The 25,107-nt window shown below is 62.5% G+C and overlaps 1 protein-coding gene and 1 long non-coding RNA gene across 8 annotated transcripts in view; one reads left to right on the forward strand and one right to left on the reverse strand.

The window, feature by feature from the left end:
• Man1c1 (mannosidase alpha class 1C member 1) overlaps positions 1 to 25,107 on the forward strand; it is a 112,999-nt gene that overhangs the window by 72,515 nt on the left and 15,377 nt on the right. For all 7 annotated transcript variants that reach the window (XM_078025626.1, XM_078025628.1, XM_078025625.1 and 4 more), the window contains exons 3-6: positions 11,278 to 11,393; positions 13,323 to 13,403; positions 17,540 to 17,634; positions 22,413 to 22,530. In XM_078025626.1, the coding sequence (XP_077881752.1) occupies positions 11,278 to 11,393; positions 13,323 to 13,403; positions 17,540 to 17,634; positions 22,413 to 22,530 (410 nt within the window). The remainder of the gene's footprint in view (positions 1 to 11,277; positions 11,394 to 13,322; positions 13,404 to 17,539; positions 17,635 to 22,412; positions 22,531 to 25,107) is intronic.
• On the reverse strand, positions 33 to 19,243 carry LOC144367950 (uncharacterized). Its single transcript, XR_013427612.1, has 5 exons — positions 18,941 to 19,243; positions 10,782 to 18,532; positions 9,415 to 9,515; positions 3,366 to 3,503; positions 33 to 2,838 (listed from the first exon to the last, which is right to left on the reverse strand). It is a non-coding gene; the product is annotated as an uncharacterized LOC144367950 (long non-coding RNA).

Below are 25,107 nucleotides of genomic sequence, written 5' to 3' on the forward strand. Positions count from 1 at the left end.
CAAAGGAGAGGACTTTTCCCTCCAACAGCCTGTGACCCTGGATGAACTTTTTTTTAATGGTTCCAGAGATGAACCGAGGGGACCTAACCACTGAGCCACATCCCCAGCCCTTTTTCAAATTTTGAGGCAGGGTCTCGCCAAGTTACTTAGGACCTTGCTAAATTGCTGAGGCTGGCTTTGAACTTGTGATCCTCCTGCCTCAGCCTCCTGAGCCCCTGGGATTACAGGCGTGCGCCACTGCGCCCTGCGGGATGAACGTTCTTGGGGCCAGTGAGTGCGCGGTGGTCTCAGACCTGGACGAGGACGCACACTGCGGTCTGGAGCCCATGAGGGGCCTGGGTCCCACTCTGTCGCAGCCTTCTCCCAGCCTCAGGCTCTACCTGGCCCACACGGTGGCTCACAGCCCGTCCTGCGACGCACCTCCCTGCCCCCACCCCCAGGCAGAGTCCAGGCCTGCCCTTCGTCCTTCCCGGAGGCCCAGCTGAGTTGGTGGCAGAGCCTCCCACTCCATGCTCACGTGTCCTGTGCCCTTCCCTGACCAACTTGACTCCTCAGGGCTTTGACACGCTGTGCCCTCTGCCCGGAGCGCCCCTCCTCCACTCTCCTGCGGACTCCTGCTCTCCCTGATCCCGACCGGAGGTAGCATTTGCCGGGGGCGCTAGAGAGGCTTTATGGGATCAGCCCGGATGCCTCCCAGCCCAGGAGGTGGCACCCCGGCTACAGAGGGGGAACCCAAGTCTGGGAGACACGGGACACAAGTGTTGTCACAGCGTGCGAGGCGGAGTCCAAGCCCAGGCCTGACCACCGCATGGGCTGCCAGCCGCTGTCCGCGCCCAGCACAGGCAGCCCATCCGCCCTCCTGGGGAAGCAGGAGCCGTTGTCCCTGAGCCGTCCCGGCACCCCCCTCGCCACGTCCCCTGCACCTCCAAGGCTGAGGTCTAGGTGGTGGTGTCTTCCTCATAAAGATCCCTCTCCCTCGACAGCCAGAGCGGGAAGCCCCCAGGTATCGTCCGTCACGGTCCCCTCCCTGCTTGCCCGAAGCCACCGGAAAGACCCGCGAGGCGGAGGCCAGTCTTCTCCCTGTGGTTAAGGACCGGGCTGTCTGTGCCCTCCACGGACAGAGGCAAGTGGGTCACTGCGCTTTCCTAAAGCGGTGACGCCAAAATCGGGGCTTTTCAGTTTCCTCGGTCACCTTCTCGGACCTTCTTTGAGAAGGACAAGTCCCCGGCTTTCCTGTCGAGCCTCATGGGGTGGTGCCTCCGAGTTCCAGAACTGGCCTCCCCAGGGCCACCTGGGAGCCCCGTGGGCAGGGCGTTTGCTCTGCCGCAGAGAGGGCGCGTCCGCAGGACCAGAGCCTGCGTGCCCTGGGTGTGCGAGTGGCGGTGGCCCTGGGTCTAACGCTGAGGCCTCCTATGCACAGGAAGTGCCCTCAGACACCGCCAGGGGACGAGGCTTGGCTTGCTGGGAGTGGGTGGGCTGGGCCAGTGGAGATGGTCTCGTCCTGCCAGATCCTTCCCGCCCCTGCTCCCTTCTGCCAGATCCTGCACCTCTCATCTCCAAGGCCGGTATTATTGGTTCTGTTTGACAGGTGCAGACTCCCTACTGGCCCAGAGAGGCTAAGTTACTGGGTGGTGGTCACCCAGCTAGGAAGTCCTATAGCCAAGGTTCAGTATTGTCTGACTAGTAGCCTGTGTTTTCCCTAATAATCACAGCTGCCTCTGAAAACTCAAAGGTGACTCACAGACACCCCCCGTGACCCCCTGCACACCGTGAGCCCCAGCTGATTGGTAATGGACATCATCCCCGTTTCACAGAGGAGGATGGGGGCCGCAGGGTGGATGCTGATGAGATGGTAAATGTGTCCGGCGAAGGGAGGGACGTAGAGAAGCTTCTGTTAGATTCCGGAAGGGGACTCTGGAGCCAGGAGAGGGAAGGCCCGGGTCTGTGTGGAGCTGGACCACCGCCCCCCTCTTCCTGATGCTGGGAGTGAGTCGGTGGGTCGGCCTCGGCCGATGGAGAGGCAGCGGGTGCTCCCGGCTCCCCCGTCGCTCTCCAGGTTAATTCCACACCCGTGACTCAGAGCCTCCCGGGCGACCAGCGCCCCACTAGGTTCTGTGATGGTTCCAGAGGTGACAGGCCAGGTCTCTGCCTCCCCAGGCCCCCCCTGCTGTGAGCCGGCCTGTACCAGGAGCGGAGGGGCCTGGAACAGTGTGGGGAGGCTGCGTCCCCAGGGTCAGCGCAGGCTCCAGGCAGGAAGGGGCACTGCTGGCCCAGGTGTAACAGTGAGGGTCCCGCAGAGGGTCCCCAGGCCCCGCGGGGAGAGGCACCAGCTCCTTGCACACAGGCGGTGCCTGCCAGAGAGGGGACGAGGTGACCCCAGGAAGGAGGAAGGGCCAGGCCCCACCTGGGGCTCGTGTCCAGCAACCCACGTCCAGCCCTGGTTCCCCAGCATCGTGCTGGAAAGCCACCCGATTGTCTAAGCCACCGTTTCCTGCTCTGTGACACCGATGCTACCATGGGGCTGCGGCCAGCATTTCTGGGTCTCTGGTCCTCAGCCGGTTGGCAGGTGGGGTGTCACTGTTCCCGTTACGTGGATGGGGAAACAGAGGCACAGGAAGTAGCGGATCCAGAGTTGGGTCTTTTTGTCCCCAGGGCCTGGCCCTGGCACCTCCGTGTCCTGGGAGGCACAGGGCCCCTCGGTGCCGTTCTTCTGGCTGTCAGAGCCGCGTCTGCATCTGCACCTCTGGCTCCGCTCCTAGGCCGCGCTCGGTGATCTGTGCATGGCTCTGTGTGGCCCCAGGTGGCCCCAGGGGGACATGGGAACTCTGTGCCCTGGACCTGAGGGCCCAGCGTAGTCAGGGCAGCTGCAGGCTCCCCCTGAGGAGGCCCTGCAGTCTGCTGGACTCTCTGGACCCTGCACCCAGGGTTGGCGGCTGCCCAGCTGCGTGACCCCCGGCTGCCCTGGAGCGTTAGGCTCAGGTCCCCTCCCCATCCCTGGGTTCTGTGGGCTCTTACCAGACCAAGACGGGCAGCTTTGCTAGGGGTCCCTCCTGGCTGTCCTCCCGCCACACTCCCCACAGCAGACGGGCAGGTGCAGTCCCTGGGCCACCCCGACCAATCCTCCTGAGGTCAGTCTGGGCTCCGTCCCCATCCTCTGCTTCCTTTTCTCCTCGTTGCTCGGGACTCCTCTTCTGTCCCCGGAGCACACTGAGCCTCCCACCTGGGGCTTCTCTGTGCTGTCACCCCCGTCCTGTCTCACCCTCCCCTCGGAGCACCCCGGCCTCTGGGTGCAGCCCCTCTCCAGCCGCACGTGGCTCCCCATCGGAACCAAGCCCCCGTCGCGCCGCTCCCCCTCTCTGAGGCACCTGTGCAGGCAGCGAGGAGACCGCGTCTGCTCCAGTGTCCTCTGGTGCCCTCGTCCCCCGCCACGACCTGGCGCGGTGGCCCGGCTCCTCTCCTCTCCACGGCGCTCGGGGCTGGTACACAGCCGGCGTCCGAGGCACCTGGGGGGTGAAGAGTCCAGAGGTGACGTCCTTCCCTGAGGCCCGGCTCCTCATCTGCCAATGGGCAAAAGTCCTAGAACTGTCACAGGACCAGAGGGACCTGTGCGCGGTGGCAGTTGACCTTGAGAATTCCACGTTCCAGGAAACCTCCTCTGGGCTGTGGGCCCCGGGCCAGGACCCTGGGGCACCGTGGAGTTGGCCTCCGGCACCTCGGGCCAGTCAGGAAGAGCTGCTCGCCCAGAGGCAGTGGGCCAGGGTCCCCTGTCATTCCACAGACCCCAACACGGATCTGTGGGGTCTCCCAGCTCTGAAGACACCCCCTGCCAGGGAGAACTTGAGAAAAGGCCACAAATGACCCTAAGGATGACCCGGGCCCCAAAGTCTCAGGAGCAAAGCCTCAGGCCCACGGGGTGCTTCCCTGGGAGGGTGGCATTTCATCAGAGTGGACACTGGCTCGGGTCATGGCTGGGACATTTTGCTTGGAGGAGGTTCTGCCAAGCGGAGGGGACAGCTGGAGGGTGGGCCACGCAGACTCAGTAGTCCAGGAGAGGGAGGACACGGGCGGACTTATGGAGCGATAGGGCTGCTGGGGCCTTGTGTCAGTCAGCCACTTCACAGTGACACTGCACGGCAAATGACCCCCCAGGAGTGGCCGGCAGCGAGCAGCGGCTCGGCTGGGTCCACGTCTGCCCCGTGCATGTGCTCGCTGGACCCGGGCCCACGGGGCTGCCTCTCGTGGTGACAGGCCAGGGCAGGGCAGGCCCCAGGAGGCCAGCCTGTCTCACCCTCTGCCATCTGTGGGGACCAGCAGCCAGGAGTTCTGACACCAGCTCTTTCCCCCAGAGGTGGGGAGGCTCCTGCGACCACCCCGGGGCCCCTCAACCCTGCAGCGGGTGCCCCCATCCTGCCCACCTCGGGGCCCACACATCCTTGTTTGCCCAGCATGAAGGCCATGCGTCCTGCCCTGCTGGGCCGGGCGTCTGCAGGGCTTCTACAACTTGGCCACAGCCAGGGGATTTTTCCACTGGAACTGAGCCTTAAGTTAACAGCCTTGTGCAGCAGTGAGCGCCTCCTGTATGCTGGGCGGCTCATGTTCTCCTGTTCTGAGTGCCTGCTGAGTGCTGGGGAGCACGGGGGGGGGCGGGGGGGGCGGGGGGAGTTCTTTGTGTGCATTTGTCTGAACACCTCTCCATGCCATTCAAAAAAGGAGTCTTTGTTGTCCCATTTTACTGAGGTCCAGAGAAGTCAAGTCAGTTGCCCAAAATCACACAGCCAGGAAGGGACAGGAGGGAGTTGGAACCAGGGTCTGTTTGGCTCCGGAATCCATGCTCTTTCCCCTGCCTCGGCTGCCTTACAGGATGCCTGCAAGACCATGTGGTCCAGAGGCTGGCTTAGGTCACTTAGGTGTCCTGCTCTGCTGTGTGACTTTGGAGGTGTCACCTGCAGGCCCTGCAGAGCTGTGTCAGGAAGCAGGCAGTTCAGGGCTGTTTTCGGCACCGTCAGGAGTTTTTCTAACGCAGTTTCCAGGTCAGACGACCCTCAGCTCTAGCTTAAAAATTAACAAACACCAGCACCTTACAAACGCAGCCTGTTCCCGACCAGAGGCCCCGTGAACCGTGGCCAGCCCCGTCACACAGCCCTGGTCCAGCCGTCAGCCGTGGCAGATGGCCTCTGGCCGGCAAAGCACCACAGCTTTCTGCAGAGGGAGGGAAGCCGTTAGCTCCGCCAGGGCCCTGAGGTCCGGGGCTGCCCTTCCGTCCGATGGCCTCTCTGTGGGGCGGGTCTCCACACTTGGCCTTGTTGGCAGGACACTGCCCTCCATGCTCCGCTGGCCTCCACCCCCTCAGCAGGCCCTCATTCCCGCCTTCTTGGTGCCTGGCCTGCGGGGACAGCAGGGCCCCTGGGAAGAGCTGGCCCCAGCCACTGCCCCTGGGACTCCTGGGCCAGCGAAGCTGCGCACATGGTTGCAGCAGAGGGGTGGGCAGGGGACAGGGAGGTGCCCATAGACAAGGACAGCTCCTCCCTATCTGTGGCCAGCCTGGCCTGTTCCACTTTGCTGGTAGAACACGGCATAAAACTTCCTCAACGTCACGGTCAGCGAGTGGATACAGGCCACGTCCAGGAGGCAGGTGGCAGCTGTGGAGAAGGAGGTTTGTCTCCCCTCTAGAGACTTTGACGCGCTCTGGACGGGAAGCGTGTGCGAGGCATGGTCTGGGCACACCTGGTCACCCTGGCCAGGCCGGCCGCAGGTGGGGAGAAGCTGTCCTTGTCTATGGGGACTAGCTCCTGAGGCAGCGAGTCAGCTCTGCCCTGGACGTGGTCACCACTGTCACCTGCCAAGTGGGCTCAGCGTGTGCAGCCGGGCAGATCTCCTGACCAGCCTCGGAGCCCGCGGGTGTCGCCAGGCGCTGGGAAAGTGAATGAGCCGCGGTCCCTGCGGAGCCCTCCCCGCCCCACCCAGGGCAGGGGCCAATTCTTATGAACCAGGCCACGGAGGCCCTGAAGACGGACAGCAGACAGGGGAGCAGATCCAGGGAGGACGCCTGTGCTGCAGGCCACGAGGAGAATAAGGAGCCCTGGGCACAGCAGCTGGAGGAGCGCTGTCCCCAGAAGCCCGCGGCTATGGGGCATGAGGAAGGAGCTGGCGGCAGGCCTGCAGGAGCGGAGTGCTCCAGGAGCCAAGGAGGAGGCAGGGCAGGGGAGAGGGAGGGGAGGCCAGAGGGGCCCTGGGGGTGGCTGGAAGGACACTGGGAGCCCCTGGGGTGCGAGCAGAGGAGCAGAGGAGTGGCAGGGAAGGGCACGGGTGGAATCCCAGGCTCAGCCAGGAGTGATGGAGAGAAGGGGCCTGAGTGGGGACGGGAGGAAGTGGGAAGGGGAGGTCCGCAGGACTGGTGAGGGGCCAGCGGCAGCCGAGACCTGGCTCTGGGACCACAGCTCTTGCAGGAGGGAGTGGGCACCGACCACGGTGGGAAGACTGAGGTGACAGTGACGTCAAATGCCCAAGGATCTTCGGGTGGAAATGTGGGTAGGGAGGTGGGTGTGAGCCCGGGCACCAGGCACAGGCGCTACTGTCATCAGCACGGGGTGGGGGGACCACGAAGGGAAGAGGGGAGGCAGAGCAGAGGCCACAGACACAGCCCGGGGCTGCCGGGGGCTCAGGGGCTGGGAAGGAGCACCGCAGGCAGGAGGAGGAGCTGGAGGAGGAGCTGGAGGTCTGAGCCTGAGGCCAGGCCCAAAGCCAGCCCCGGGCACAGCCTGCAGCCTGGCCCCTGCCCTCCGCCTTCCACTGCCCTTCCACAGCAGCCTCCCGGGCGGGACTCTGGTGCAGACTAGAGGCCAGCTGATGGGGGAGGCACAGGTAGAGGAACCTGCGGCCTTCAGAGCCAGCTGGGGACGGGCTCCTGTGCTGAAGGTGGGGGTGCGCAGGGGTGGGGGCAGGGGCGGACGGCTTCTCAGGAGGGGGAGCTGGGATTGGACCCCTCGGGGGATGGAGATGGGAAGGGCCTGTGGGCAGCCAGCTCTGGGGGGACCCGGGAGGCAGCTCCTACCAGAGTTGGTAGAAGAGGCCGAGGGAGTGGCGTGGCCTGTTGGGTTGGGGACTGTGGCCCTTGGGGCTGCTTGGAGACATGGCTGCAGGGTTGGCAGGAAGGAGCGAGAGGGTCAGCAGGAGCCTTGAGTCCCCTCAGCTCAGAGCCTAGAGGGGCACAGAGCCCCAGGAGCACGTGGGAGAGGAGGGCGCCCGAGCCAGAGCCGCAGGAGGCCACCACAGACGCTGTGGGCAGGAGGAACCAGGAAGCCTGGCCCTGGGAGGTGGGCCCTGGGGCATGTGCAGGTCTGAAGCTGCTGAGATGCAGGAGACACAGGGGACCCTGAGGGTGGAGTGGGCGGCCCAGCCACAGGGTGCAGGAGAGCCAGGGCAGGTTCCGCAGCCAGGAGAGGCAGGGTCTCAGGAGGACAGGTCAGGGGTGAAAGACTGGAGTCTGGGAGGTGGGAGGACCTTTTAAAGAGGCAGGTGCACCCCCCGCTCGGGGCCAGTGATGCCCCCCAAAGCAGGCACAAGGGGATCCCTGAAGACCTGAGGGCTGCCAGGGGCCAGGAGGCCCACCTTCTGTCCATCCTGCTAAGTTCACGGATTCCCAGCAGTGGACCTTCCATCCACAGCCCATGCGACCCACCCAGCAGCCCTGAGAACTAGGTCCTGCTGTCACCCACCTTGCAGATGAGGGAAACCAGGCTCGGAGGTAAAGTGTCTCCAGCCGATCGTACAGGACACCAGAATTGGAACTCGCGGCCCCCGACACTGAGGCCAGCCTGTCCCCGTGGTGCGAGGCGGCCTGGAGAGGCTCTCTCATGCCCAGCGGTTAGGGCAGCAGCCCGCCTTTTCCCTGGGCCACGCCCTTGCCCTTCCCCACTCCTGGCCCGGCCTTGGTTTCAAGGTGAGCCCGGGACCCCAGAAATGAGAACAGTGAGCAGACTTATCAAGCGCTCAGTCCGCTGAACAGGCTCCAACATACTCATCGGCTGTGTGTGAGGCAGGTATGCCCGTGACGTGTGCGGGTCCTGGGCCACCCGCCGTGGCTCTCTGGTGGCCTCACATCATTTTACAGGTGGGAATTTCAGTGCTTAAAGCAGACATGCTGCTGGCCCAAGCTGGGACGGAACCCAGAGCTGCCCGATCCTGAGCCCGTGTCCTAATACACGCCTCTGCTCCTGCCGGGCAGGAGGGGAGCCAAGTTGTCCTTGGTGATCCATGAGGTTCCAAACTGGGGCTGGGAGAGTGGCCCTCTGGCCCCAGGGAAGGCTCCTGGCTGCCGTGTGGTCTGTGTTGGTCCTTGGCCACGGGCCAGGGCCTGCTGACTAAAGGACCCGTCTCTCACCCCGACTGGGAGCCGCCCCGGGCAGCAGATGGGGTGGGATCGGGCAGGGCCTTCTCTCCTGCCCAGCCTGGCCTCTGGGCAACCTCTGGCCCGGAATGAAAGGCTCCCCGGTAAGTGGCCTTCTGGACGTGAGCCCAGCCATGTGCTGGGGTGGGACGCGGGGGGAGACCAACCACCAAAAGATCCAGGTGCCCAGAGCAGGGGCAGGACCTTGCCAACAGACCTCAGCAAGCCACTTCTCAGCCGGCCACCTCAAGTGTCCCCAGAGATGTCACAGGGCAGAGCTGGTCACAAAGGAGCCCTGGCTGCCCTCCAGGCCTGGCCCGGGGAACAGAAGCATCAAAACACAATCAGCCAGGGCAGGATTCAGAAATCAGATCCTCGGCCGCCCCTCGAAGAACCACCGCGGAGACTTCTGGCCCCACTGGAGCTGACTGGCGGGCGGGGGGGGGGGGGGGGGGCGGCAGTCAGAGCCAACGCAGAGCTCCCGAGGCCACGGGTGCGCCAGGGAGCCTGCACGGGCTGGGCCTGGGCCGGGCCTCCTTCAGCCTCATTTTGGATGCATCCCCTTCCCTCCGTGGGGGCCTCAGCTGTAAGGTGAAGGGGTGACATAGCAGGAGCTCAGAGTCCCTCCAGGCCCTTAAACCCTCAGCTCCGCAGCCCGGCGGGGTAGAAGGGGACCCTTGCTGTACAGCTGGGGTGTGGCAGGCTGGGGCCAGGAGCTTGCCGCAGCCTTGCTTTGTCCCCCAGCTCCCTGTCCTGAGCCCCTCCAGAGGGTAGTCCTTCCCGGGACCTCGTGGGTCCCTGACACTTGTGGGGGAGGCGGCCAGGACAAAGCAGGAAAGGCGCCCTTGTCTGGCTTTGGGGGGTTTCCTGCCCGATCTGGAGGTGGGGGCGGCTGACCTTCTAGAAGTTCACTTCCACCTGATACCTAAGCCAGCTGAGAGGACAGCCATGACTGCGCCCCGTCACCCACCCTCCCGGGGTCCCCTCCTGCCAGGGTCAGCCCCCCGTCTGGGGATGCATTCTCTCACCTCGACCTCTGCTTCCTCCCAGCCTCCTCTCTCAGGGTCTCTCCAGGCCGTGCCCACGGTCAGCGCTTGCCTGGCGGCGGCCGGGTTTCAGGATTCCTTGTCTGCAGAGTCCACACAAGTGGCCAGTTAGGGAGGCGCCCGGCGGGGAGCCAGGTGCCAGCCGAACCCGGAGACCCCCAAAGCCTGCCCGGAGTCCAGCGGGCCAGCGGCTCTGCAGTCCCAGGAGGGCAGAGCCTGTGACTCAGTGCTTTCGGCCTCTGCAAGGAGGTCGCTGTGGGGACGGTCACTGCTCTCAGGCCGCTGTGTCCCAGGTTGTATATCCAGGGATTCAACCAACTGCAGGTGAAACTGGGGAAAAACCGACATCTGTCGTGAACGGACTGGTACCACGCATTTACACGATGCCTAGAGGTGATCTCAGTGTGCGGGAGGTGGGCAGGTCATAGGCAAATATCATACGTTGTATCTATTTTGCCATTTTATAAAAGGGGCCTGAGCATTCGCAGATTTTGATATCCAAGGGGAGTTTGGGAACCAGTCCCCACAAGGAAACCAGGGGACAACTGTACTCTGGTCCCCAAAGGAAATTCCTGCCGCCTGCAGTGGCTCTGGCTGTCAGCTGTGAATGGGAGGCAGCCACCTCTTAGGCGACCCCCAGAGGGCACCAGGCCGGCTTCCTCCCTCCCGGCCTCCCTGCCTCCTCCGCTCCCCAGCCTCTGGGTGTGGCAGGTCCCCCTCCCTGCCCTCCTGCCTCCTTCACAGCATGGAAAACTTCGCGGCTGTCTCAACCTTTACTCCAGGAGAGTCTCACCCAGCGCAGGGACAGCTGCGTAGCCTCCCACAGCGAGAGTGACCATGAGGTTTTTGTTTTATGCCTTTGATCGAAGTCTTTGCCCAACTTCCTTTTTAAAAAAAAAAAAAATGGAAATGAGTTTATGCCTTTAAAAATAACCTGCGAGGCCAGGCACAGTGGCGCACGCCTCTAATCCCAGTGGCACAGGAGGCTGAGGCAAGAGGATCACAGGTTCAGATCCAGCCTCAGTCATTTAGCGAGGCTGTAAGCACCCTAGTGAGACTCTGTGTCCAAGTAAAAAAGTGAAAAAGGGCTGGGGATGCGGCTCAGTGGTTGAGCACCTTCGGGTCCAGTCCCTGGTACCAACAACAACAACAACAACAATAATAATAACAAATAAGCCATGAACTAAAGAAATAAACACCCGCAAGCCCAGCACTCGGGTACTCAGGTATGCCCCGGGGCACACCCTGCCTGGCCGCGTGGCACACCCTGCCTGGCCGCATGGTGCACACACACTTGCACTTTGGTTTACAATAAAGAGGTCACACTGCGGCTCTTCTTTCTTTCTTACCTAAGAGATGCCAGGGCTTCTCTCCCAGGAAATGAACAGTCCACTTCACTGAGCCGGTGGCTGCCTTGTGTCCCGATGTAGGTTCAAGTTACCATTTGTGACCCCTCCGCTGCAGGACCTGGAGCCCCCCACGTGCAGCCCTGCAGCACCCCGTTAGCGTCTGCACCCTCCTCCTTCCTCCAGGACTAAGCAGGCAGTGGAATGAGGTCCCGGGTCAGACACGCTCGTCACGGTCTGTGTCTGCCGCGCTCAGCAGAGCAGAGCTGTGCCCGACCGGCCCCGAGGTGACTTGCTGACCCACAGAGGAGTGGACCGAGGTCTGGCTCGGCCTGGCGCCTGGTCCCCCAGCCTCGCCTCTGCTGGGGACACTGGAGGTCCCCCTGGGTCATGCCTTGGAGCCTGCCCGGGCATTAAGGAGCGCTGGGACCGTGGCTGGTCTGGTTGCGGGTAGAAAGGACGAGAGCGACCCCGTTCACACCTTGGATTCTGCCCGCAGGCGGCCTCAACGGGGCGACCATCATCGACTCCCTCGACACCCTCTACCTCATGGAGTTGAAGGAGGAGTTCCAGGAGGCCAAGGCCTGGGTGGAAAACTACTTCCACCTGAACGTGGTGAGTCGAGGCCCTCGGTATTCGGACCAAAGGGGCCCTGCACATCAGCCACCAGTTCCACCCTGAGTCTCTGACCCAGAGATGTCAAGGGCCTTGCCCTAGGCTGCCCAGCAGAACAGTCCCAGAGTCAGGACTGTAGAGGACTCCATGCTGAGTCCAGCCTTGAGGTGGGGACATCTCCCGGGTCTGGCATCCTCTCCTGGGAGGTAAGATGCTGTGGCCATCCCCCTCCTCCCCACCAGATGGGCCCTTACTCCTCTGGGGAGTGTTGCTTCTGCCCAGGCTGTTCGGGGGCTGAATCTGTCACTCGGGGCAGCAAGGCAGACGTGGCCTTATGGAGGGCATGTGGCCAGCTCCCTGGATGGGGGTGGCGGGGCAGCCAGGCCCAGGACCCTCGTGGTTCCCATTCTCACGGGCTCCCCTGGCCACGGCCAAAAGCCTCACGGGGAGGACGGCCCTGTGCCCAGACGGCACGAGAGCCCTGAAGGCCAGGCCTGGCCCTAGATCTCCCAGCCCAGACGAAGCAGCGGCTGTGTCCCAGGGGTCTCCGCTCACAGCGGCGGAGGCCACGTGCCGGAACCTGGGGAGTGAGAGGCAGATGGAAGGGGAGCAGGAGTTAGCCCAAGAGCGCGCTCTGCCTCGGGAGGGGCCAGGTGGCTAGCACAGGCCGGGTGGGGGGGACCTGGGGGGTCCAGAGCCATGCAGCCAGGAGGCGGCCGAGCACAGGCTCCCGGGCCCAGCTGCTCTCCCTGGGAGAGGGAAGGCGAGGCCGAAGCCGTGGTGGCGTGGGGCTCTGTCTTGAGCTTGTAGAAGGCGTCTCCTGGCACTGCGACGTCCTGCTCAGGTGTGAAGCCACCCCCTCCGGGTCATCGCCATTCCCCGGTCATCTTAATGCTGGGGGCCACTCCTGGGGCTCGTGTGAGGCCAGGAAGGCTAGACTCCTCCCGCTCCCTCCTCTGGGGACTGGAGTGACGTAGGGACATCTGGAAAGCTGCCCAGGGAGCCGAGGGTCCTGGGCCACTCAGGCAGGCTGGGAGTGCCCCAGAAGAAGGCCAGGCAGGTCACCTCTTTGAAGGGTGGCTTTCTCATCTGACCTCACGCAACACGGAGGCTGAAGAGAGCTGGCCTGGCCCGCGCTCGTGGCCACCGGTGACTGGTGCAGACAGCTGCCTCCCAGAGCCCTGGGGACAAGGGAGGTGGCCGCAGGCTCCGCTCTGAGGGCCATGCCCTGCTGTGGGCACACTCGCCCGCGGCACCGAGTCTCCCAGCCACCCTCTCTGGGAGGCGCGGCAGCCTGTTCTGCAGATGAGGAGACCGGGGCAGGGGCAGGGGATTGTCCCCCAGCTGTGTGAGGTGGGATGTTAGCCCAGACCTGGTCCTTGGCGTGGAGTCTCCGGACCCCTGATGCGCAGTCCCGTCGTGATGGAGACAGGCGTGGGTGTGTCCCCCCTCTCAGGAGCCAAGGTCTGAGAAACTGCAGGCCACACCTCTGCCAGGCACCTCCCACTCAGCCCTGGCCCTGCCGGTCGCCCCAGGAAGACCCTGTCCCTTCTCCCGCTACCCCAGGGTCTGCCTCCAGAGAAGGGAGGAGAGGCCCCGACTAGGAGAGGATTTGCCTCCCCTCGGGCTGAGCTTCCTCGAGCTCCGCAGCCAGCTCCTCCAGCTCCGTGGAGCGCAGCCAGGCATAACTCTGTGGCCTCTGGCAAGGGTTGGGGACAGAAGCCAAGCCCAGTGTTTATTGGGAATGCTGTTAAAGGTTCAGTGGCAAACCCAGGCAGGTGCTAAGCCCCACCGACTTTTGCTATGAAACCTGGGCCTGGTCTGGCCCCCTGGGGGTGCCCTGGAGCCAGGCCCAGGTTGGGGGTGCAGCGGGAGCTTCAGTGAGGCCTCGGGGTCCCTACTCACTGTGTCCTGCTTTGTGTCCTGCAGACGGGGGAGGCGTCCTTGTTCGAGGTGAACATCCGCTACATCGGGGGGCTGCTCTCGGCCTTCTACCTGACAGGGGAAGAGGTGAGTGGGCCTCCAGTCCCCGGGACCGTCCCCGATGGACAGGGCTTTAGCAAGTACCCTGTCCTAGCCCTTCCTCTCACCAACGGGAAATCAAGGTTTCAAGGGGGCGGAGACCTGCCCAGGGGCCACCGTGAGCCCCGCCAGGACCGGTTCCCCTGAAGCCTCCCGCTCTCTGCTGCCCAGGGCCCCGGGGCTCCCCTCGCAGGCTGCTGCTTGTGTCTGCCTGAGGCTGGTTCTCAGGACCCAGAAAGCCGAGAGCAGGGTTGTCACGTTTCCACCGCGGGGACCCTGGCTCGGTCACACTCCACGGCCACCCTTGCCCTTCCCTCCTGGGCCAGGTGCCAGCCAGACGCCCCCACCTGAAGGCAGAACCCCACAGGGAGACCGGGACCTCCTCCCACCCCACGCTCCCCACTGTGGCCTGCACAAGTCCCTTCCCTTATCACCAGCCCAAAGGGGGACGCTCGTTGTCCCCTCTCTGGGCTGGGGAGGGCTTGTCCCGGCCAACAGCGCCACAGCCCGATTCCCCTGGATCCTGTAGAGAACGGGGCTTCCTCCTCCTCCTCCTCCTGAGCTCCTGCCCAGCCCTGGTGTCAGGCGGTGAGGTGGGCACTGTCCCCAGAACTCAGGTCACTGGGTGGGTGTCCCCTGTGGCCCAGCAGGTCCCTGCGATGGGGCCGGGTGCTCAGCTCCCTCTCCTGCCCCCACCCCTGCACCAAGGGATGTGGGCTGGGGGAGCCGGAGGTGGGCCGGGGGAGCTGGAGGTGGGCCGGGGCAGCCGCAGCACGACCCCGCCCCCCACGCTGCTGTCTGCAGTCCCTTCGCCCCCCTTCACCTGCTGCAGGGCAGGGCCGCGGTCGCAGTCGGGGGTTCAGAGGCGACAGAGCTTTATCTCCCCAGTTGCTTCGGGCCTCTCTCCGTCAAGCCTAATCCCCTCAGCAGAGATTACTGCTTGTACCAATTTGTCAAAAAAAAATTGTAGACAGAGCCCTCGGCTTTGAGCCACCCGAAGACTGAATTTTATTTGAAAACCTCAGGACAGGAAAAATGACAGAAGGAGCAGGAAACAGGCACTCATGCTTCACAGGTCTTTGCCGCCTCCCTGGCTGGCTGTAGTGGGGAGAGGGCATGCAAGGGAGCGTGGGATGGCAGCTGCTTGGGGCTCATGGGGCTGGTCTGGGGTCCGTGGGTCAGGCTGGTGGCCCCGTGACATAGGTGGCTGATAAGTGTTATCAGCGACTTGCAGACGCGGAAACTAAGACTCACGTCCCTGAGCCACTGAAGGGGGTGCTGGGCCTGACTCCTGACCCCGTGGTTCTCCTGTCACTAGTTGTCCCCAGGGCTCAGCCACACCCTCCATCTCCTCTCAGCCTGACGTGGTCTCTCCGTTCTTTAATGTTTCCCATGAGTATTTGTGGAGTCGGGGTTGAGGCCCCCAAGCCTCCTCCCAGGCTGAGGCTGCCTTCAGAGGAGAACCCCGTGCGGCCCTGACCCGTCTTGCCGAGACCAGGCGCTCTGAGAAGGCGGCATGACCGCGCAGTCCGGCACGCCCAGGCCAGGACGGCCCCTGCTGACTGCCAGAAAGCCTTGGGAGGCAGCCAGGGTGCCGGGCCCCACCGTGGGGGCAGACGACAGGACAAGGCTCAGAGACAGGACAGGGTCGCCCAGCTGCTGAGTGGCCCCTGGAACTGAGCCCTCAGGGCCCCGCCGGTGCCTTCCCACTGGACAGGGTGTGCCCATGCTGGCCTCTCCCGCCCCTGCCCTGGAGCGAGCCACTTAGCTCTGCAGCTTTGGGAACGTCGGTTCTGAGACTCAGTTGTCCCATCCTCAAAGTGGGTCAGCACCTTCCCAAGTCACGGCAAGGACTGACGGCGTGTGGACCGGACCCCAGCGCGTCCCACTCCTTCCAAGAGGGCCGGGGTGGGGGACCCGCCTTCTGTCCCCAGGGGCTCACTCCTGTCCTCACTCAGTCCCCGCCCTGCAGCAGGGAGGCGTCTCGGGCCTCAAATGGGGGGACGTGGTCCACTGGACGTGGTCCAAGACGGTCCGACAGCTGCCGTGTCCTCACATCTGCTGGAGCCCTGGGGGCTCCTGTGCTCACTGCTGCGGCCCCTGGGTCCAACCAAGAGATGAGGAGCCTCTGGGAGACCCAGGGCCTTCGGAGCACTGCACCGTGCTTCAGCCGGGACAAGGCTAGAGGCCCCCGAGGGCAGGCCCGCGCTTCTGTGGAGCCACGAGCCCCTGCACTCTGAAGTGGCTGGTCCCAGGGCCCACTTGGGGGCCCCACCGTCGGGTGCTGGACCATGGCTGCCACCCCCTCGCAGCCCTTCCCTCCTCCTCAGAGCGAGGACTGCCCCACCCTCGGAGACCTCAAGCCCGTACCCAGAGCCTTGGGAGACCCCTCCCCACTGCCCAGTGCACCCAGAGGTGCTCCACCACCGAGCCACATCCCCGGCCCTTTTTACTTTTTATTTTGAGTCACTTAGGGCCTTGACAAGTTGCCGAGGCTGGCCTTGAACTCATGATCCTCCTGCCTCAGCCTCCTGAGCCACTGGGATTGCAGGCGTGCACCAGCGTGCCTGTGAGTTTTTGGTCACAGGGAGGACTTGACAAGGGTTTGTTTTAAAACCATAGGAGGTCAGCACACTGGGCTGTCCCAGCTCCAAGGTGACAAGACACCAGGAGCTGTGGCTTGGGGTCTTGAGTCTCATCTGTCCAAAATAAATGACATTAAAAACTGTCTTCCCTCCGTGTCTGAGGACATTGGGCCTGAACCCCCGCAGGTGCCTAATTCCATGGATGCTCAAGCCCTGATAGAAAATGGCCTGGTGTATGAGGGAGCCCACAGCCACCCTCATTCCTTGTAACACTCAATACAATGTAAACGCTGCCCACTGTGACATGTAGGGAATGATGACGAGGGGGAAAAGTCTGTACGTGTTCCATACAGATGCATATGCTTTTAGTATTTTTCACCTGCAGTTTGTGGATTCCATGAACACACAACTGCAGATACGGAGGCTTCTTTTTTTAGTAAAGATTGCACAAGCCAGGCACAGTGGTGCACACCTGTGGTCCCAGCTGCTCTGGAGGCAGAGGCAGGAGGATGGTTTGAGCCCGTAAGTTAGAGGCCAGTCCGGGCAGTCGCGAGACTCCCCGTCTCAAAGAAAATCGGTATTTTTTTAAATTTCACAGAAAATAGATAAATCAAAAGAAGAATCTAAAGCTTGTCCATCAGCTTACCCTCTGAGAAGAATGTTATTTACATTTTGGTGTATTTCCTTCCTTTTTTTCATACATCCACATATGAATAATTTTTTGAAGTTGAAACACACTGTTTTCCTCTAAGCATGTTAAAAGCCCTTTCTTTGCCACGTGTCCTCGGACAGCATGGTCTCGGTGGCTGCGTGGCGCTCCATGATGTGAAAGCCGTAATTCAGCCACCTGCCCAGACCTGGGTGTTTCTGTCCCCAAGCTATTCTAAGCAGTGCCAGAGTAAATAGTCGTAAAGTTAAATCTTTGCAACACTCTTGATTATTATCCCTTTAGAATAAATTGCTGGGAGAGAAACTGCTGCGGCAGAAGGTCACGGGCCTTTTGAGTCACCCCGGACTTTCAGGGGGACCGTTTGGCGCCTCCGGCAGGACCTCAAGCCCAGGAGCTTCTTGCACGTGGGTGATGGGGACGGGTCCCGCGCCCTCCATCCCTGTGTCTAATGGGAACCGTGAGCAGCCGCACTGTCCTCCACTGTGATACCGCGTCCACAGAGTGGGCGGCACTGACCACTGGTGACCGCCCCACCTGCCGGGTCTTTGTGTGGACAGGGAGGCGACCCCCAGAGCAGCCGACTGCTTTCCTTCCATCTTCCCACTACTTCTCATCAGAGGGACAGTCCTCCCTCCCAGCCCGGACCCTGTGGCAAGCGCCGTGCGATGGTCAGCTTTCCTCTCCCCCCGCCCCTCCGTGGGGCCGGTCCTTTGCGGGTCCAGGCTGCCCCCGGGGCTGGCTGCCTGCAGAGTCCAGGAGCGTCACCTCCCCGTCTGGGCCCGCAGCCCGGGGAAGGCGCACCCTGCAGCAGTGGCCTCCGGGAGTGACCGCCCGCCCTGCTGACGCGGTGCCCATGGTCCTGTCGCCAGGTGTTCCGCAGCAAGGCCATCCAGCTCGGGGAGAAGCTGCTGCCCGCCTTCAACACCCCCACGGGGATCCCCAAGAGCGTCGTGAACTTCAAAAGGTAGGACGCCCTGCCCTTGCCCACGCTGGGCCTCAGGTGCCGCGGCAGCTCGCCCACGGTCTGAGCCTTGTCTGGGGGGCAGTCTCCGGGGTGGCCTCCTGGCAGTTGGCAGACAGAGGAAAGTGGGTCCCATCTGTTCTTCACAGATGTGGAACCTGAGGCCCAGGGAGAGGGCAGTGCCAGTCTTGGAAGTCAAAGGAGTCAGTGGCCTGGTGACATCTACCTTGACCAAGGACTTTCCTGGGCAGGTGTCTGTCACCCAGCCTGGTGCTCAGGTTCAGGCCGCCCGGAGCTGACCTCTCCCAGCCGTCTCCAGGTCGGCCGGACCCTCGCTGCACCTCATCCCCCTCCCCGAGGCAGGTGCCCGAAGCTGCCGAGGGGTCTCAGGGCCCTGGCTCTCCCCAGGACAGACCCCTGCTCTCCAGGGGCCCCAGGCCTGTCCCTGTGCTGCGAGGGTCCATCCTGAGGCCCTCTGACACACCCAGACGGGAGGGAGGCTGTGGCCGCTCCGTCCCCCAGGCCCCACCCCTGCTCCCGAGGGGAGCTCTGGTCTCAGGTGCTGGTCCCCACGAGCTCAGCCACCGCCTGGGAGCAGGGAGCCCAGGGCTCCCCACCCCGTCCAACCCCTTCTCCAGCTGTGCCCAGGGGAGAGGCCTTGGCGTGCCCAGTGTCCTCACTGACTGTCCTCTGTGGGAGAGCACCCCTGGGGGCCATCAGGCCGGGGAGGGACCGTCAGGGCCGATGGAGGCTCGGCTCCATGCCAGGACCCACTCCCCAGAGCTGAGGCTGGGACCTCAGCTCGGCTTCCTCGTCCACAAACACTGATCCTGGAGGGACGCAGCTCTCCTTCCCGGGCAGCTCTCCTTCCCGGGCTTCCCCTCGTTTTCTGGACAAGAGTCTGTTGGTAAAAACGGGAGAGTGACCGGGATGCACGTGGCCATGTGCTGCTGGTGCTCCTTGGAGAGGGCCTGCTGGTGGGGGCTGGACCCCACTGCTCCCCTGCCCTGGCCAGGGCTCTTCGTGGGCAGCTCCGGGAGGGAGAGTGAGAACGTGGCCCCGAGGGAGGCCTCACCCCGCACTCCAGACGGGGGACGGCCATCGCCCAGGCAGGCCTGGGAGACAGGGCAGAGCCGGCTGTGACCAGTAACCTGCATGGACCGCTGGACTATCTGGGACGGTGTCAGTGGCCAGTCCAAGGCCCTCTGTGGCCGCGTCCACCTCTCACTGTCTCTTTCATGCAGAGCCTCACACATCAGCCCCACTGCCCCCCCCCACCCCGTACAAATTTGTAAAGGCTCAGACTCACAGGGCACCACGTCCACATGTGGGCACACGCACCGACACACAAGTGCGGGCCTCTTCTGCCACACCCGCACGGACACATCTTCATCACTGCAAATAGCTACGGGGCATTCACAGTGTGTCAGGAACCATGTGAGCACGTGACGTGGATTCCTGAGTCTCTCGACGACTATATGGATCCCATTTTGCCAGCAAAGAAACCGAGGCTCAGAAAACTGTGGCAATTTACCTGAGGTTACCCAGCAGTCAGAAGAAGTGAGAATTAAATTCCAGGTCTCTCTGGCTCCAGGGTTAAGGATTACACTGCGTAGGAAGGGACTTTAGCCAGGGTGGGGGGGGCATGGTGGAGTAGTCCCATTTGCCAGAGGAGGGGACAATACCTGAGCTTACAAGGCTAGAAGAGGAGGGCAGAGCTTCCTACTGGGCACTGGGCTCACAGGGCTGACCCAGGACACCCTGATCCCTGGGATGCTGCCCAGAGCACATGCCTTTAGGGTGCAAAGTCCTCAAGATTTGGATTTGGATCCAGCTTCACCTGCTCTACTCCTTGCTGTGTGACCTTAGAAAAGTGTCTCCCAGCCCAGTGTGGTGGCGCACGCCTATCACCCCAGGGACTCGGGAGGCTGAGGCAGGAGGATCAGAGACTTCAAAGCCAGCCTCAGCAACGTAGCAAGTCACTTAGCAACTCAGCGAGACCTCGTCTCAAAATAGAATATGAAAAGTGGCTGCAGATGTGACTCAGTGGTTAAGTGCCCCTGGGTTCAATCCCCGGTACCAAAAAAAGAAAAGGGTCTCTCCCTTTGAGCCTAAGTGTGCTCTCGTCTGACGTAAAGAGCACAGGATCTGTTTCTGAAGTTGGATGTGAAGGTACAGTAGGATAAGCACAGCCACCTGGCCTGGATCAGGAATGTTTTAAATTGTTGATGGACCTTTGTTTTATTCATTCATATGCGGAGCTGAGCGTCGAACCCAGGGCCTCACACATGCCAGGCAAGCGCTCTGCCACGGAGCCCCAGCCCAGCCCCCTGGATTAGGACTTTATGAACAATGGTCATAAGTGACAGATAATCCACATGTGCACAATCCTATGGTGGTAAAAGGACAATAAGAACGTGTGTGATTCGTACCTCCCATGACTCTCGGGCACGGGCCCCAGGATTTCAGGGAGGAGAAGACAGACCTGGGAAGGGAGCCCACCTGCTTCAGGACACCACCTGGGACTGAGGGGACCAGTGCTTGAAGCCAGGCAGGAGGGAGGAAAGTCACCAGCCACCTGCTCGTCCCTCCCAGGAAACCCCACCACAGGAGCCCTGGTGGCCCGGTCAGCAGGAGGGGGCAGGAGGGAAGGCGGGAGGCCCAGGTGGACCCCTGGGAGGCCAGGAAGCCCTCTGCTGAGCTCCAAGCTAGAACAAGACGTCACCTGGCCTGGGGGTAAGAGGAGCAGGGAGGACAGGAGGGTAGATGACCCCTGGGGGGACTGTGGGGCCCAGAGGACCACAGTGTGAGCCCCACGTCCGCACCTCGTGGCTCTGACCGTGGACCTCCCTTCCCGTGGGGTCTTCGTTTCCTCCCGGGGACTAATGAGGCTTCACCTGTGGGTCTTAAAGGGGTCATGATGCAGATGGCTCGGGTCAGCGCCCAGCAGGCCACAGGGGCTCAGTAAGCTGGAACAAAGCGTCCCCTCCTGTTCTGTCCTCCCTCTCCTCCCCACCCCCGCCCCGCGTCGGGGGCAATGCCCAGGGAAGCCACAATGGGACTCGGGGGTAGTTGTCTCTGCATTTGTCAAGGTTCCCTGACCCCAGAGATCTCGAAACCCAACCCTCCCTCTGCTCCCAGCCGCTGAGAGGTTGGGAGCTTCCCTACGTCCCCAGAAACCACCCAGGTCCAAGACCAGGGCCTAGAGAGGAGAAGGACGGCCTCAGGGGGCCCCAGCCCCACCCTCTCCCTTCCCAAGTCATGTCCCTGGGGAAAAAAAAGGACAGATAGGGGCCCATTCCTGGCCTCCGTCCTCCACAGCTCCCTGAAGAGTCCCCTGGCCCCTGGTTATCTGAATGTCCCAGAGGTAGATAGCCACAGGGCGTAGGGGACTGAGGCCCTGGGAGGGGAGACAGCTTGCCCAGTGTCACGGTTTAGATGTCCCCAGAAGGTCGTGTGTGAGATGAGACCAGAGAGCACAGAGGTGACGTGATGGGGTCAGGAGAGCCTTGCCCTGGTCAGTGCGTGGGTCTTCCCGTAGGGACCCCCTGGTCCAGCTGCGGGCAGGCCGGGCAGGGCTGGCGGGGGCCGGTGGCTGGGGTGTGCCTCTGGATATATTTTGTCCTGGTGAGTGGAGCTCGCTCTCTGCTTCCTGACGGCCCTGTCCTGAGATGTTCTCCTCTGCCATGATGTTTGGCCTCATCTTGGGACCAGAGAAAGGAAGCCGTGAGCCCAGATCGACCTTTACTCTCCCACACGGTCCTTACCAGGTCTTTGGGTCACAGCAGTGACAACGCTGACTCAAACTCCAAGGCCACCCTCTTCTGCACCCTCCTCCTCTCCTAATCCCCACCAAGCCTCAGGCCCAGAGACCCAGCAGGAGGTATCCTCCGTCCCCCGGTGGAGGAGTGTGGGGACCCAGGTGCCCCATGCTGACCGGGTTTGCCCGAGGACCCAGCCAGCACACGCTGGGACCTGCCCCGGGCTCCCGATCCCAGGGAGGAGGTTCATGGTTAACCCGAGCTTCAGGTCCCAGCTGCTGGGTGAGCTCAGGCAGGTGAGCTAGTGCCCTCTACCCGGTTCCTCAACCACGGAAGGGCAGCGGTGAGGACTGACTGAGCCCTGGCTCCGCTGCGGCTCAGGAGCTCACACGACTGTTGGCTGTCGGGGCCGCTTCGCGAGCTGGAGGGCCACAGCGCAGCTTCCCTGCGGGGGTTCAGAGGAGCACATGGTCAGGGAGAGGAACGCCCACTCCCACCCCAGGTTTCCCCCAGCCCCACAGCTCCAGGGTCATGGCCATACCAGGAGCTGACCATCATGTGGAGGTCCCAGGGAATTCCACACCAGAGCCAGTGCGTGTCGGGGAGAGGGGGGACCCAGGTGGGGTCCCTGCCCTGCATCTGCCCCCTCCAGACCCAAGCCCGGCACCACCGTTTTCCCCCAGCGACGGGAGAATGCTCCTCCGTGGCGTCTTAGCACGTCCTGACGACTTTGTCAATGTCACCTGCAAATTTACCCTAACTTACTGCCAGATCTCGAGCCCCCAAGTCTCCCAGGGGCTGCTTGATGATAGAACCCAATATTTAGGGTCAGACGGGCCTGGGTTCAAATGACCTTCGGCAAGTCACCCAACCTCGCCCACTACGTGGTCCTCATCGACAAAACGGGGCCAGAGAGACTCGGTGGGATTCCGTAGCTCAGTGCCGGCCACCCTGCAGGTGACCCCACCCCCAGGTGTGCCTGGCCAGCAGGGGTGACCGTGGCTGGTTCTGTGTTTCCAGGGGGAACTGGGGCTGGGCCTCCACGGGCGGCAGCAGCATCCTGGCCGAGTGTGGGTCTCTGCATCTCGAGTTCCTGCACCTCACCGAGCTCTCTGGCAACCAGATCTTCGCAGAAAAGGCAAGTTGCCCCTCTCCCCCCAAGACAGCACCCCCTCTTCTGCCCGCAGAGAGCAGAGGCCAGTGCCAGGAAGGAGCTGTGCCCCGACACGTGCCGGCTTGGGGACAGATCTCTGAACTGTGCGACCTGGAGAAAGTACAGCGGGAACCCGGGCTCGGCCGCGCCTCAGCAGGAGCTGGCCACTGGCGCACCGCCCCCTCTCCAGGGACGCTTAGCTTTTCCCAGTGCGATCCTCTGCTCCCCCTCCCAGACGCCCAGCTGGCTCTCACTGACAGCAGCTGGCAAGAGGTTCCTGTCCCCAGCCGACGCCCACGGTGTCCCTCCTCACAGCTCTCAGCTCTCCAGGCCACAGGGTATTGAGAGGTAGCATCCAGGCCACAGTCCTGACAGTGACCCGCACCTGGCCCTTGGGGAGAGCCCTCAGGAGGGGTCCTTCTTCATTGCTGCAGTCCCCACTGGAAGTGCCCCTGTAGGTCTGACCCTGTACCCAAAGAAGAAAAGTGGGCACTCACACACACTCAAGTGGCACTCAGGCTGTGACAGCTCTGACCCCTTCTGAGTCCCCCTGGGAGATGGAAGCCTGCCTGCCAGAGTCCTCCAAAGTCCTCAAGGATGGCCTTTGGGGGCCCCCCCACTCCCCAAACCTCTGGAATGTCAGCCTAGTACACTGGCGAGGGGATGGGAGGTGACAGAGTGGCACTTCTCCCTGGTGGCTTTCAGGGTGGAGTCACCAGCTGGCCTCAGAGCATCACCTGGCGCTGGAGTCGGCATGGAAACCCACGCCCATGCGCTCCTGGATGCCAGGTTGGGGACCACTGCTGACTCAGCGTGTCCTGGAGAAGGGGGGAGGGGAGCCTCTCAGCCCCTTGATGGCTGCCTGTGACCGGCGCTCACCACCACCCTTAACCCACCTGCTGCTGTCAGAGACGCGCTCCTCCTGTTGAGCCCGTCTGCCAGGAGGGCCCTTGAGCGCTCCTGGGATGCACCCAATCCCATCCCGAGGCTCTGACTTCCCGATCCTTGTCCCACCTCGGGGCCTAGCTCCAGCCTCCCCGCTCCCAGTGCCCTTCCTCCAGGAAGATCTGACAGCTCGGGAGGAGCGGAGACAGGAGCTCACGCTGGTCGGGATCCTCTGGGGTAATTGCTCCAGTGCCTGAGCACCTGCGGTGTGCAGGGCAGCTGTGCCCCCTGTGATCCCCTCAGGAGCCCTGGGAGGGAGATCTCTGCACTACCCCCATTTTACAGAGGAGGAAGCTGAGGCTCAGAGAGGCTCCGTAATGCACCCAGGGCCACCAGCTGGTGAGCAATGAAGCTGGGATACCAGCCCGGGACGGCGGGCTCTTTCTGCACCTGCTGAGTGCAGCAGGCTGTGGGCTCTTCCTCGGGGTCCATCTGTCTGTCTCTTCTCCCTACATTTGCCTACTCTGGCTATTTTCATCCCCAGGCACACCCTCCCACAGAGGCAATTATTTGGCAGTCAACAAATTGGCCCAAATTCTAGAAGCGCCCATACCCTCCAGGGGAGCTAATTTAGCCTGTTTCTCTGCTCACCCCCAGGACAGTCGAGAATAACTGGGGTAGTGCACCTCCCTGTCCCCCACAATGGGCTCCATTAACATAAATGGACATGAAATCTGATGCGGCAAAGCCAAGTGCTGTCCCCCCCCCCCCCCCCGCCCCACACACACACACACTGGGGAAGAACCGTCTGCAGCTAAAAGGCTTCTCCCTGGCTCCACACCGTCTGGATTAAGCTATTAGCAGGCCCCAGTGTGGTCCCTGAGGGTCTTTCTCTCCCAGAGGACCTTGTGCTGGGTGGGACTTAGAGCCCTGCCAGGGAGCAGCCACCAGGAAGAAAGTCCTGAATTCCACCTGTCACCCTTGCCCTGCGCAGCCCCAAAGGCTGAGCCAGCTCCCGCCCCCTGCAGCCGGGGCAGCCTCGGCTGTGTAGTCACCATCCCCGTCCATCTTGGACTCAGCCGCTGCTCCCTGGAGCACAAGGACGTACAGTCAGTGGGAACAGACAGACGGACTAGTGTCCTGGCTCAGCAACCTGAGACCCACTGGCCTTTGGCACATCACCGAGCCTCTCTGAGACTCAGGTTTCTTGTCATTACACGGGGATAACGATATCTTGTAGGTGGCTCTGAGCGGGAGACGGTGTCCATACTGGGTCTGTCTGTCTGTCTTAACGGAGTGGAGAAACAGATGCTGTTATTATTCTCGACACTGTGAAAACCCTCAACTGCCAGTTAGGGTGCAGGGGACTCAGGAGTCCAGGCCTTTCCCCGAAACGAGTCCTGAGGTATTAGATACCCTCACTTGTTAGCTAAGCTTTTTTTTTTTTTGCGATACTTATTAAACCCAGCGATTCTCAACCGCTGATTCTCAACCAGCGATTCTCAACCACTGAGCCACACCCCCAGCCCTTTTCAGTTTTTATTCTGAGACAGGGTTTCTCTAAGGTGCTCAGGCTGGCCTCAAACTCGACCCTCCTGAGTCTCTGGCGTTACAGGTCTGTGCCACTGTGCCCAGCTGTGTCCCTTTTTGTCTTTGTGTGGGGGCAGGGGATTAAAC

This window comes from Ictidomys tridecemlineatus, chromosome 11 (genome assembly GCF_052094955.1).
Source record: "Ictidomys tridecemlineatus isolate mIctTri1 chromosome 11, mIctTri1.hap1, whole genome shotgun sequence".
NCBI lineage: Eukaryota > Metazoa > Chordata > Mammalia > Rodentia > Sciuridae > Ictidomys > Ictidomys tridecemlineatus.